The sequence below is a fragment of the Olea europaea genome, chromosome 10 (assembly GCF_002742605.1).
Source record: "Olea europaea var. sylvestris chromosome 10, O_europaea_v1, whole genome shotgun sequence".
Classification (NCBI taxonomy): domain Eukaryota; kingdom Viridiplantae; phylum Streptophyta; class Magnoliopsida; order Lamiales; family Oleaceae; genus Olea; species Olea europaea.
In genome coordinates this window covers 38,422,389-38,435,789 of record NC_036246.1, presented here as the reverse complement: position 1 = coordinate 38,435,789, position 13,401 = coordinate 38,422,389, and the positions used below count along the sequence as shown (strand labels likewise).

General features: G+C 34.3%; 2 protein-coding genes across 2 annotated transcripts; one reads left to right on the top strand and one right to left on the bottom strand.

Moving 5' to 3' along the window:
- Positions 1-5,327: 5,327 nt before the first annotated feature.
- Positions 5,328-8,935, top strand: LOC111402152 (protein CHAPERONE-LIKE PROTEIN OF POR1, chloroplastic-like). The gene is made up of 5 exons (XM_023030266.1): positions 5,328-5,502; positions 5,624-5,709; positions 6,154-6,536; positions 8,442-8,518; positions 8,622-8,935. Exons 1-5 carry the CDS (start codon positions 5,444-5,446, stop codon positions 8,770-8,772), a joined length of 756 nt encoding a protein of 251 aa, XP_022886034.1. The 5' UTR covers positions 5,328-5,443; the 3' UTR covers positions 8,773-8,935.
- A 2,678-nt stretch (positions 8,936-11,613) lies between these two features.
- On the bottom strand, positions 11,614-12,917 carry LOC111402764 (tetraspanin-8-like). Its single transcript, XM_023031102.1, has 2 exons — positions 12,287-12,917; positions 11,614-11,995 (listed from the first exon to the last, which is right to left on the bottom strand). The coding sequence occupies exons 1-2, from the start codon at positions 12,782-12,784 to the stop codon at positions 11,684-11,686; spliced, it is 810 nt and encodes a 269-aa protein (XP_022886870.1). The 5' UTR covers positions 12,785-12,917; the 3' UTR covers positions 11,614-11,683.
- Between the last annotated feature and the right edge of the window lie 484 nt (positions 12,918-13,401).

Below are 13,401 nucleotides of genomic sequence, written 5' to 3'. Positions count from 1 at the left end.
TTCAAGAAAACTATTTTATTGGATAGAAGGCTTTTAGTCAATCTAGTAGACCAATATAAATCCGGTTCCCTAACTTGGGACGAATTTTCAGCTGCGGTTAAAGACACTCACGCTGAACGCATGGGGAACCCAACAGTAAGGTTGGCGATTCCCGATAAACCTAAAGAAGAAGATTATTTTTATGCCAACCCGCAGGAGTGTTTGCTACAATTAGACGAAAATGATCCATGAGGAATTTGAAGCTCTTTCCCAATAGCATTTGGTCGGAATCCATGCAGTCGAGTAATAGATTTCAATTCAACATTCGTTGACTGTCTGAGTCATTTTGAGACAAGGATTTGCTTCAACACTGCTTTCTTGAAGATTATCAACGAAGCGGGGAGAGGATTGCTTGCAGCGGGATCACATTTATGTTTTTCATTTAAGTTAATGATACAATTCATGTATAGAAGCTTACCCTGCCATTCTAGGGTTATACTGACATTGGACTTGTCCTCAGTATACACAGATGGATGCAAATATAGGTTTTCTTTTACTGGAAACTGGATTTGCCCAAGGTTAAGCCTCTATTCTTATTTTCTTTTCCTTTTCTGTTCATCAGCCTGTGTTTATTGAACAACATAATGCCAGAGGATAAATATGTATTTTTGATCCGTCCGCAATCCACAGTTGATAAATATTCAGTAGCATTGTAAAGTTCGACTGGAGAACTGGGTCACGCCTGCAACATATGGGTCAATTTTAGTCCCGGTGGCTGCCCAGCTTGGCATAGGTTGTGCCTGAAGGCTGTGTTGGTTTGTGTTATTTCTGAGAGCCTATTTCGAATCTTGTGAACACTTGTTGGCCGTGGCCGGCTAGTTATACAACTGTCCAAAAGAGCTTTATGCGGACGATCTTCTATGGTTTTTCCTCAGTTTTAAGGATTTATAGAAACATAAATCCCAACAAATCTGAGATTCCAAAGAATGTTTTGTTGGTAGACTTTCTTCTTTTGTAAACAGCTGTTTGTTAGGTGTCTGATATGAACAATGTTGTCGTGAAAATAAGTGATTATGGTCAATTATTTGTTTGTACTTTGTACATGGAATACTATGTTCGTAGAAATCCTGCAAGTATACGGGATCGTTGTACAAGTAATAAGATTTTTGAGTTAAGAGTATCGTTTCCAAGAGGAATAAGATTTAAGTTGTAGTTCAATAGTTACCGTTAAATTCGAAGTGTGGTGAAAACAAACCTTGAGACCATCCTCCATGGGAGATGTTTAGAATTGGCTCGAATAACACTCCATTCGACGGTATTTAATCAAACAGAAGTCTGACCTAGTTTGCTCGTTGGAATCTTATTTTGTCAGAATCTTTTCGGAGGCCTTGGTGGTCTAATGTTATTTAAAATCATTTATAAAGGTATTCCTACTTTCAAAGGCCTCCTTTCTTTCATTATCAAAAGAGTTGTGATATGTTTGTTATTTAAATTTTGAATGCTCCTATTGTCATTTATTTCAATTCTTAATTTCTAATATGGTAAATTTATGCATTCAAGACAATTGATAATCCACTTCTATTCAATATTCTTTTTCAAGATATGTTAAACCTATGTTTATTATGACTCGATCATATTTCTAGTCAAATTCATGCTCTTGTTTGAGTCCCATTTTTGTTAAAAAGGTATTTTGGAATTGTGATTTTTTTTAAAGAATAAGTGGTTGAAAAATAAGGAATTTTTTTTGATTTACATGTAATATTATTTTATTGAAAAATGTTTGGTTGAAAAGAAGAAAGAAAATTGTATTTTTATAAAAATGGAGCTCAAACAATGTCTATATGAAAAATATGCATTGATTCATATAATTTATCACACATAATTGCATTTTCCATAGATATTATTTCTAATTCCTATTATCCATGTATTGATTTTGTCGCGTTATATACTTATTGTGAGTAATCTTCCACTGCAACAATCAATTTACTATTTAATTGGTGATCAAGCAATCAAATGATTTAATAGGAATCCAAAATCAATAAAAAAAAAAATCAAAAAACACTAAATTATTTGTCTTGAATTAAAATAAACAAATAATAGGAATATTGGGAATATTACATCGATATTGTGTATATTATATTCACAAAAATCGAAACGTATTTTCTATTTACCAAAATGGATTTGAGAAGCAAAATAATAACAGTTAACTAGGGGTGTCAAAAAGGTTCGACAGCTTGGACGGCCCGACTCTGAAAAAGCCCGAGCCAGCTGGCATGGCTTGGAGCAACCGAGCCGAGGCTCGGGCCGAGCCCCATTTTGGGGACACGGGCCGAGCCCAAACCGCCCTGCGAGCCTTTAATTTAAAAAAAAAAAAAGAAAAAAAGAGATGCTGCCTCAAAAAGGCAATGAGAAAAAGAAAAGAAAAAAAAAAAAGCCAAGGTAGCCAGAGAGAAGAAAAAACGAGTCAGGCTGACTCGGCTCGAAAAAGCTGGAGTCAAAAGCTCAGGTCAAGCCGAAATTTTTTGGCCGAGCAAAAGCTCGGCTTGGCTCGGCTCGTAAAAAAACTCGACCATTTTAACCGAGCCGAGCTCGAGTTGAAAGTTTTAAGCTTGAGATCGGCTCGACTCGACTTGTTGACATAATCCGAATGCATGAATATAGACTCATCACTTTCTATTCCTGAACGAAAGCAAGTCATTCTTTGGATCGAACCTTACACCATAAACATATAAATAATGTTAAACATTTTTTTCAAATCTAAGTATAATTAAAAGAAATTAGAAAATGAAGAAAGAAAATGCAAGTGATGGATTTTGGCCGAGGCAATTGTTAAATACTTTCTCCTTAAGATGAATTTGCCCTATATCGGTGCTAATGATTTTTCGACAATCATCTTCCAAGATAAAACAGTCACATCTAGCTATAGGAGCACTTCAAATGACTTTGACCAACGAACTCGAACGAAGTTCCCTTTCTTTCATAAATATGACTTTGATATAAATGTTTTATGTAAAATCAAAGTGTGACATGAAATACAATGATATGAAATTATGAATTGAATTTCTGAAATTAAATCCAAACATATGGGATCAATATATAGATGTTGAAAAAGTTTGTTTCAAAAGACACAACTATTAGAATTAGTCTCTATATTTAAATAGACATATCTATTGAAAAATGATAATGCCAAAAGTCATATTCTTTTATATAGAAAGACACATTTTTAACCAAATATTTTTAGAATATTTCATAATATTCTACATAATTTTCCAATAATTCACATATTTAAGTGACTTAAATTTAGCTTAATTTTTGCATTCACCAAATGACAACTTCCACTTAAATAATTAAGAATTGATCAAAATCAATTTCATATACAAAATTCGAACAGATCATTCATCCAATACAAAAGAAAAACCTAGTCAACCATCATAATTATTAAATTATACGAAAAAAATGAAAAGACACCATCCGGATCGAAGAAATATGGAAGAAAGTTTCTTGAATGAAATTTTGATTTTTGATGGATAATTTTCAAGAATCTTGCATAATTTCCTTGACATTGATGATCTAACATCATTATTAGCCTTCAAAATAGATTAAATATAGAGATTTTTAGATCTAGGAAGGCCTCCCACATTTTGAATGGATAATGGTATTTAAAGAATGCCCAAAAAATTGTTACCAAAGTAAAGTTTCAATTGAAAAAGGAAACAAAATCTCGCATCGAAAAAGTACTATGCGGTCGCATAATACAAATGAAAATGGCTGCATAGAAGAAATCATAGTTGGTCCCAAGAGCTTTGGAGGCATAGATGCGGCGGTTGCATATAATTACACCTATGAGACCACGTAGGTATAATTTTTTTCGTCAAACAACTTTCAGTATTTTGGTTATATGATTCTCTCCCGATATCCCATTAAAGTGACTCAAAGTAATGAAGTATATTAGAAAGATAACTCAAACGACTACAATACTTCCAGAGATATCATTTACTTCGATTCAAATGTTTGCTATACCAAAAATGGGTCTCATACCTGAAATTTTGAAGAATAATTTTTTCACTTGAAAGTATCCAATTAAATCATTGGCATATTTAATCTTTATTTCATCGCCCGTCTTATCTATGAATTATTTACAATTTAGTCCCTGAATTTCAGATTTCGCCATTTTTCACTATTTTTGCATTCTTTCTTCCAATTCTTCATCAAACATCAAGTTTTACTTACAGAAGACAATATAACACAAGTTAGATAGTATTTTATCTAAAGAATAGTAAAATGTCATCATTTAGAATTTCGAATAAGTGTAAAAAGTACACTTATCAAGCTATCTTGAAAATGAATGTATGTTCTGTCAATCAAATGATGCAAATAGAAGCATATTGCATTTATCTTTGTGGGCATCATAATTGATTTGTTTTACTTTGCACGCTTCGTATACAATTCCATGGAATTAGTGGGGTCGTAATATACGCTGCAGAATCATATAGTTGTGTGTTAAGTGATTTGTGGACCATAAAATGGGACTGGACTAAGTTGCCAAGGAATTCCTCTCTAATGCATCGTCCGCCTATATTTCAACTGCACACTGATACATAAGCATGGAAAGGCCTTTATCCTATTAAAAAAATTTTTGGAAATGGCGAAACATATAATTTGAGTGTGGGAGGGATAAATCGAAGGTTCAGTCTCCCTTCTCCTTACAAACGATGATATAGACAAAAAAATTATTGCCATTTCAACTATCTAAATTCAAACATAAACCCAAAGGCAAATCTAGATAACTTTGTCTAAACTAGTCCACTTGTAAACAAAACTAACATGGCTCGAAGCCTTGTCGTGAGAACCTACTTGTCTCGGTTACCAATATATGTTTAGACCAAATCGATAACATTTTCAAAAGGACAAATGCCGGTCTGCTAGCTTGTCTTAGAAGCAGGCCGATCCAATTTGATTTGAGTTAAATCAATATTTTATAATTTTTAAAATTGAATGGTAAAATAAAAAATGAAGAAAACCCTCATTTTATTTTGAATCATTTTAACTCAACCGAATCCTATTTAATTTGGTCGTTGTTTCTCAGGCACAAATTGAGCCATCTTTCTTTTAGAATTCGTTTCAACATTTCATTTCCCATATTTCTTTTTCAAATTATTCACGGCCTAGAAATTAATTATCGGGCCAGAAACATTCCAAATTCGTCTCAATTTGGGCGCAGGCTTGTTACCGGACAGCTTAGCGGGCTCGGCTGGCCTGCCACGCATATCCAATCCAGATTGGATTCTCACGAAACGAAACCCGAATTCGAATCCGAACCATCTCCCTCATCATTTCACCTACCGAAGTCCAAAACCCACAACCCGATTTGGGACTGGCATTATCTCTCATCTCTCTCTTCCATGGCGTCCCAGTCATTCTAATTATCATATATGAGAAGAAAGCTTAAACAAAACCTAAGCTAATGGCGGCAAATCTTCTCTCAAGGCCTACACTTTCATCCTCTTTCCTTGGTCATCGACTGTAAGTTTTTTGTTATATTACATGAATTAAATTACTTTTTTGTATTAATTTTTATGTATATTCTTTTTTGTAGATTATTATCCTTATAAAAAAAAAATAATAATAATTCATTTTGATTCAGTTCAGCTCGAGGTAATTCGAAGAGAATAACGCCGTGCAGCTTTAATTTTAGGAGCCCTAGATGTGCTGTGGATACTCCATATGAAGGTAAATGCGCTTGTCATACAGAATGCAAGCGCTAATAGCATGTCTGGCTAAGATTAAAAACTTTACTTAGAAGGACATTTACTTAATAAGTAAATAAGGAAGTTAGAAAATAAATAATTTTTTATGGGTCAGACTTGACAGTAAGAAGAAGAGCTTTTTCACAAGGATATATATATTTTTTCCTTTTTTTTTCTATCTAAAATTCAGTGTTTGTGGTGTCAAACTGGTTGGTAAGACCTTAGTTGTCTTTTATCTTCATAATCATTAGCTAAATTTAAGTTAATCTTCAAGAATTTGGTATATTAATACCGATTTGCCATATCTATTTATAAGGTTTAGTGCTGGGGTCTAAGTTGCATATATTTCCTATTTGGCTAAATGAAATTCGGGTATGGTACTGCAATTTTTGGTTTAAGATAATTTTGAGTTTATGAATATCATTAGGTAGCACTTCAAAATTTCCTCGGGTTAATGTCTGGGATCCTTATAAGCGGCTGGGTATAACTAATGATGCCTCTGAGGAAGAAGTTTGGAGTGCTCGGAATTTTTTGTTGAGCCAGTATGCTGGTCATGAGAGAAGTGCGGAATCAATAGAAGCTGCTTTTGAGAAACTGCTGACGAGTAGCTTCCAGAATAGGAAAAAAACAAAGATCAACTTGAAGACCAGGCTAAAGAAGAAGGTGGAGGAGTCTCCCCCTTGGGTTAAGAACTTGCTTAGTTTTGTGGAAGTACCCCCACCCGTAATCATTTTAAGAAGATTGTTCCTGTTTGCGTTTATGGCATGCTGGAGTGTGATGAATTCTGCTGAAGCTGGGCCTGCTTTCCAGGTTTGTCTTTACACGTCTGATTCATGTCAAAGTTATTATTCAATTTCCTCTCGAACCAATTCCTCATAGGGATGCTTGCCCTGCGAGTATGGAATGTTGTCATTAGCTAAAAGTCCCATTCGATGCAACTATTTCTTAGTGCTAGTTTCTTAGGGAATTTTTTGTTAGATTCTTCGAGAACGTGTAGTTCACCATAAATTGACAATAAATTTTAGATACATTCATTACTTTATTGTGTTCTCTAGGTGGTTAGTTTTGTCAAAGTTTGGTAAATGATTGCTTGCATTGCATAAATAAGATTCCTAAATCAATTTTGTGAAAAGAATTTATTCAGGGAAGCTCGTAATAAACAGTATAAAAGATAAATGAAGAGAAATTGCAGTAAGAAATATCAGGCTTCTATTTTTTTAGAATATCCAAAAGAGCTGATATATTGGTGTATAGAGCTGAATTTAGGAGCTTGTATGATTCCATAACTAAATATTTATAGGAGCACAAAATGTGCCCAATTTATCAAAAGAATAAACTGCTGTTGCTATCTCAGTTGCAACAAGTTATGCAAACATCTGTTAATTTGAATAGAACCCACCACTTAACTTCGTATAAATATATTATATGCGTTTCAGCAATTGATCCAATTGCAGCAACCAAAACATCATTACAATTTAACAAACTGAGATAAAGACAGGTTTAGGAATAAAAGGACTTGTGAATCTCTGAAGTTTAAATAAAATTTATTTTTGATGACTTTGCTTTTTCTTGAACCTGGACCCTGGTGCTCTTTGGCACTTCCAACTCTAAAAAAGTGGCTAAGTTGCACCATTGCTGCCCTTGAAAAAACTATTGGACATTTATCAAACGTCGCAATGCAATTCATTTGTTGAGGCTTTCCAAAGATGATCTCATGTGGCTGGTGTTCAATTCTTCTCACAGAATCAATATCAAAAATTATATTCATATGAAATGTTTTCTTCAATCTCAAAAATAAGAACTTTTCAGCATCTAAGATTTTTTCTTGTGGTTTCATCTACTTTGTTATCACTTGGTTCACCATTAACCTTTGATAAGTTCTCATGTGTTACAATCAAACTTAGATCTACTTGTTTTGCATTACCTGAACTGATTATTATTTAAAGAGGAAGGTGTCAACCTAAATTGACGTGGTAGTTGCTAAAATTCTACTTCCTTTGGATCTCCTAGTGTGTTGAGCTCACAATGAACCCACGATAGCATAAAGGATTCCCAAAGCCAATTCCAAATTTATCAGGAATAAGGCTTTGTTTGTTGTTGAACTGATTATAGTACTTGAAAAATAAATTTGGAAAAGTGATTTAAAAAATAAATATTTTTAATTATATTATTTGTCACTTGGTAATTAAGCAGCTTCCTAAATCTTGAAGAAAAGGGATTGAAAACATGTTTGAGCGGGGCTTCTTTGGTACTTATGTGCAGGAGATGGAAGTGATTGCCTGGAGGACCAGGGTTTTTTAATGTTTTCGGGCCTATGAAAAATTTGCAAAGAACTTGTCTTTCATGTCATGCTTTCAGAATGTTTCATGCCTTTGCTCTTAGCATTAGGAGTATCTTTCGTGCATGTTACTTGGAGTGGGTATCATGCTTATGTAATTATGCCCCTGTTTTTTGGCCATTAGTTACAAAAGCAATGTTTTGAATAAAGAATTATTGGAGAATGTATGATTAAAAGGTAGTGAAATACTTTGGGTTTACATTCAGAATATTTTATTGTGTGAATGTGTGGTAGAAAATGAGTATATTGAAAAAAGAGTTCTAATTTAAATGCTATCGAACGGGGTCTATGTTTACATCTGTACTAAAGATTTAATTTCAAAAGTGGAATATTGCCAATTGGCTAATTTTGGTAATGTATAATTATTCCCTGCACAGGTGGCACTCTCTTTTGCAGCTTGCATATACTTCCTCAATGACAAGACCAAGAGCTTGCCTAGAGCTGCTGTTATTGGGTGAGTTTTGTGGGAGACGAGCTTTGAAATCCTATTTTTCCCCAATTTCAGGTCAACTATCTATTAGTTACTTATTGGTGAATGTTTGTTTTATTCATGGCAGATTTGGGGCTCTTGTTGTCGGCTGGATATGCGGTTCTTTCTTGGTTCCATTGATCCCATCATTTCTGTTGCAGCCGACGTGGACTCTTGAACTTCTAACGTCATTGGTAGCATACGTTTTCATGTTTTTGGGATGCACTTTTCTCAAATGAAACTTCACTGCATGTCTTCTGACCATGCCATCCTTGTGGAACATGTAACTGCAGAGCTGATGTTTTACAAGTTCCATTGTACTTGAATCATGATTTTCTGTGATCACCATATAAATTTTGAGAATAGAGTTGTCTTACATGCAATCTTCATGCTTCCTTTCTATAATGGTCGTTCACCTTTTAAGCTCCTGCATCACCTCCTCTTTTTTTATATGGTATTTTGATGAAATTCTATTTATGTAAAATAGATGAGTAAAGACTTGATCTTGTGCTTAAAATATTCTAAACACGCTCTAGAGGACTAACGAAGCTCCAATTTTCCCTTTTTTCATCATTTTCGTTGTCCTTTTTGTTTAATCCTCACAGACCCTTAATTGTGATTTTATTTTTTCCATTTTTCATTGGTTGCTGGAGGAAAGGGACGCCATGATTTTATTATCGTATGCTTAGAACATACAACTAAGGTAGGACTGGCAGGACTAGCCTTGAAAATCCTGTACATAGTTAAACTTAAGTGATTGCAGTTCTGTGATTGGTGGGGTAGAAGAGATTTGTTTTTGAGACGATTGAACTTTACGTAAATGTGATTATAACAATTGGTATTAGGGCAAACACCCTTCCAGGATAACTGTTGTTGGAGACAGGGACATGTTGGTAGGGCTACTTCTAATAAAAGACCAAGGTGAGAATAGAGGTCATAGTTGATGGTTCTAAAAGGTGTGGATTTTAATAATCATAATTGTGTCTCACATCTTCGAGTTAATGCTCAACTTGTGGGCTTAAAATCATTTAGGTAACTTTTGAGTTTTTTGGGGTGAGTTCTACTAACACCAAACTAGTTGCATAGTAGCAGCAATGTATAGAAACAGGATGGTTTTGAAGGATTGAAACGCGGAGGTGGTAGGGTTGTGGGTTTCACGAAAACTTGCAACAATTTCCTATTCGAGTATGGCGAAATATATTGAAATTTCCGTGAAGTATTCCTGCCTTGACTTTTCGTCTTGCCTTATTTAAATCTTTAGGGAATTTGAAGAGAGAAAATGTTATATTGTTCTGAGTGGTTGAAGTAGATTGAAATATGGGCCAAAATACTATGATATAAAAAATTTCCAATATTATTTACTGTGGCTCCGGTCACCAGGGGCGGACAAAATAATGGTTTTAGTTCTTTTAACCTAGAACCATTTGGATTGATTCTTGTTCTAAAATCGAGAACCAGAACCAAGCTTAATGTTTTAATACACACACAGAGAAAACCTAAGTTTGTATTCATTGAGACAGCTCATGAATCGGTTATGGGTCATTAGAGACAATTCATTAATTTGTATTCATTTGAATAATTTTTCTCAAATCATTTTCAATTTACACAATGCTATGACAAGCTGGCACCACATTTAGATTGAAAAATAAAATTGATCAATCACTTAAAAAGCCTTTAAACTATTTTTTTACCTTGATTGTTTGATGAATTATTTGTGTTCTTCGCAAATAAATAAAAATCCAATAAACTTTAACTGAGTATTAAATGGTTAATGGTTGTTAGTAAAAGTGGACCGTAAAATAATTGCATAATTCATCATTTATTGTGGGGGTGTGTTGTCAAAACTGTGGCAATTAATTTAGTGAATCATTATTATTACTTATTGAACAATCTTATGAGAACGAAAATTGATCTGTGTATTTAAATTATAGCTATACTTTGTTTGTTAGTTTGAATTTTGAGATCATGATGATTGATAATTTGAACTTGCTGAATGTTTGATTTTTATTTATTTATTTATTTTTTTTAAAATTTAGGTATGTGTTACTAACTTTTGAATGTGGTGCAAGTCTGAAAATTTAAAAAATGAAATTAGAATCAAACCGAACCGAAACAAACCAGAACCAAATGGCCCAATTTCGATTCTGGTTTGGTTCCATATATTTAAAAAATAATAATAATAATAATAAATAAATTGATTTGATTCCATTATTCAAAAAATCATTGGTTCATGGTTCGGTTTGATTATCTTGAAACTAGAATCTTATGGAATTATATCCACCCTAGTCGTTATTTACATAGGTGAGTAATTTCATTTAGTTGTGTGTACTGTACCTCGTTGATTTGGTAAGTTTTGAGGTTTCATGCCACAAATCTAAACAGTATTAGACAATCAAGAAGTTCAATCCTTAATCCTGGCTTCAGTAGCCCCGTCCGGGGGACGGTTTTTTGGCCTGACAATAACTGCAGTTTTTTACGAGGATGAACAGGCTGGTTAAGTCGTCAATTCAACCAGTCCTCATCGAACCAATCCATAATTTGAACCGTACTATCCTCGATCCATTTGGTTTGGGTTAATCGGTTTGAGCTTCGACGGTCCTTTTGTTGACATCGGCTAAAAAAGACACGATTTGGATTTGAGAATTGAGATGAGAGTCCGAGGGGGTGAGGTAACGATTTGTCCTCTAGGTTTTTGGTCCCTTTTGAAACCCAACAAAACAAAAAATTCTTTTAAAAAATTGACGAACTCAAGAAAACCAACCTAGACCGATTTGGGTTTTCTAATTTCGTGGTCCAAATGTCCAACACTAGCAAATGTAATGAAAATAACACTTCAAAAATTATTATAAGCTAATTTAGAAACAATATAATATGAAAATGAAAGAGAGAAGTACGAGTGTATGGTGGTGATCGAACATAATTTAATAACTATCGTCCAGCATACAAAACATTATATCTATGGCTAACTCGCTCTATTTTGTACTTTGCTAGGAGACTTCTCTACTCAGAGAAAGCAACATCCATATGAAAAACTACATAAATAAAATTCATTGAAAGTACTTACCAAAAAAAATAATAATAATAATAACTAAATCAACAGCAATAGAATCACCAGAGAGTTTATTGCATCCACATTTCACATTTAATTCATTAAGCAGGGCCACTGTATTTCTGGTATCCACTAGAAGAATTGCTTTTGAGTGCACAACATCCAATGGAGTAGACAATAATTACAATAACAAGTATGATTGAATTAATGATGGCTATAAGTCTCCAATCTTTCTTAATATTGTTCAGTACAGCCGTCTTGCACGACTCACAGTCGAAGCAGAGTTCTTTCTGGATGTTGCTCCACGTCTTGCAATCCCGATTGGGCACAGCGGGGCTGGTTTTAGGCACTATCCAATAGGTTGCATTCTGGGACTGGAAGCCACAGTATGCTGGTGGTTGGCAGCAACCCGACTGGATGGAAGAAATTAAGCATTAGATCTGCCTATGGTAATTTCACATTCGATCCCATGCCCGACTATTAATATAATATGCATGCACGATTAGATAGAAATAAACATGGAAACAAATAATGAACAAAACAAAAGTACATATGATACGATGATATAGAAACAAAGACGAACATGGTTTTGTGATCAATACCAGAATACATATATCTGATACCACAAGATTGAAACATTTTATGGACGAAATCAGAAAACATTCAATACGATGAGATAGAAACAGACGCAGACGATTAAATACCTGAATTAGAGACAGATTACGCATAAAAAATTCCTCCTCGCCCTTGTTCGCCGTTAAATGCCGACACAAATTCACATCAACCAGGCAATTCTTGATTTCATCCCAGTTTTCTGCATTAATCACGTAAGTCTGCAACCAACGCGAATAATCTCCAAGCCTGTGTTCTCCAATCCTTTTTTCCGACAATGCTTTTCCGATGTGTTTATTCGTAACAACAATAGTAAAAACGGTAAAAGCCACCAATCCGACAATAAGCAAGAACAAGATTATAAGATAAATCCACATGAAAGATGAAAGTCTGCTGCACGATCCAAATAACCCTAATAACGAAACAATTGAAAGCGCTAAACCCACAAATAATAGAGGTTTTTGGAGAATTTTGTGACAATGGGTGTGTGAATTTAGACCGAACCAAAGCGATAAACCAATGGCGGTTAAAGAAATTACGAACGTTAGAACGTTAATCAGTGTGATGATTCCATTGCTGACACGAACCATTTTTCTTACTTCTTTTTGAAATCAGATCACTAGAGAGAAACGGCGAAACCCTAGGATCCGATGATTATGATTTTCTCGTCTGTGTGCGTAAATAGGAGGAGTTGGTGGAGGAAAGAACGCAGTTGCCAGCAAAAGATCGGGTATATCTATGGTGGAGTTATTGTAAAGCTGAGAAACAGTTTTTGTATGAGAATTTGAATTCAGAAAATTGCTTTAGAGGTCCCAAACTTATTAATAAATGTTCAAATTGGATCTTTACTTTCAAATATTGACAGATCCAACATCAACCTTCAAATCTTGATTTTCATTGCCCACTTATTTTACATTTACAAAAAGTGGCAATGTGTTTTCACCTGTAATTTTAGTTTCCATTTGGATGGATTTCATCCGTAAGGTCTTTCTCTACTACAAATACAAAAATTCTTTCGAGATTTTAAGGTTTTGGATCCATTCACATATGTTGAAAAGGTTAGGGACTTTTTAGAATTTTCTCAATTTAAATTGAGATTCCATATTTTGGAGCCCTGGTTTTGTCGTAATCTACTGAAATACCATGATTGATAGGAGTCTGAAAAGGGGTAAATTGGGGAATTTGAATTCGATTTAATCACAAAAGC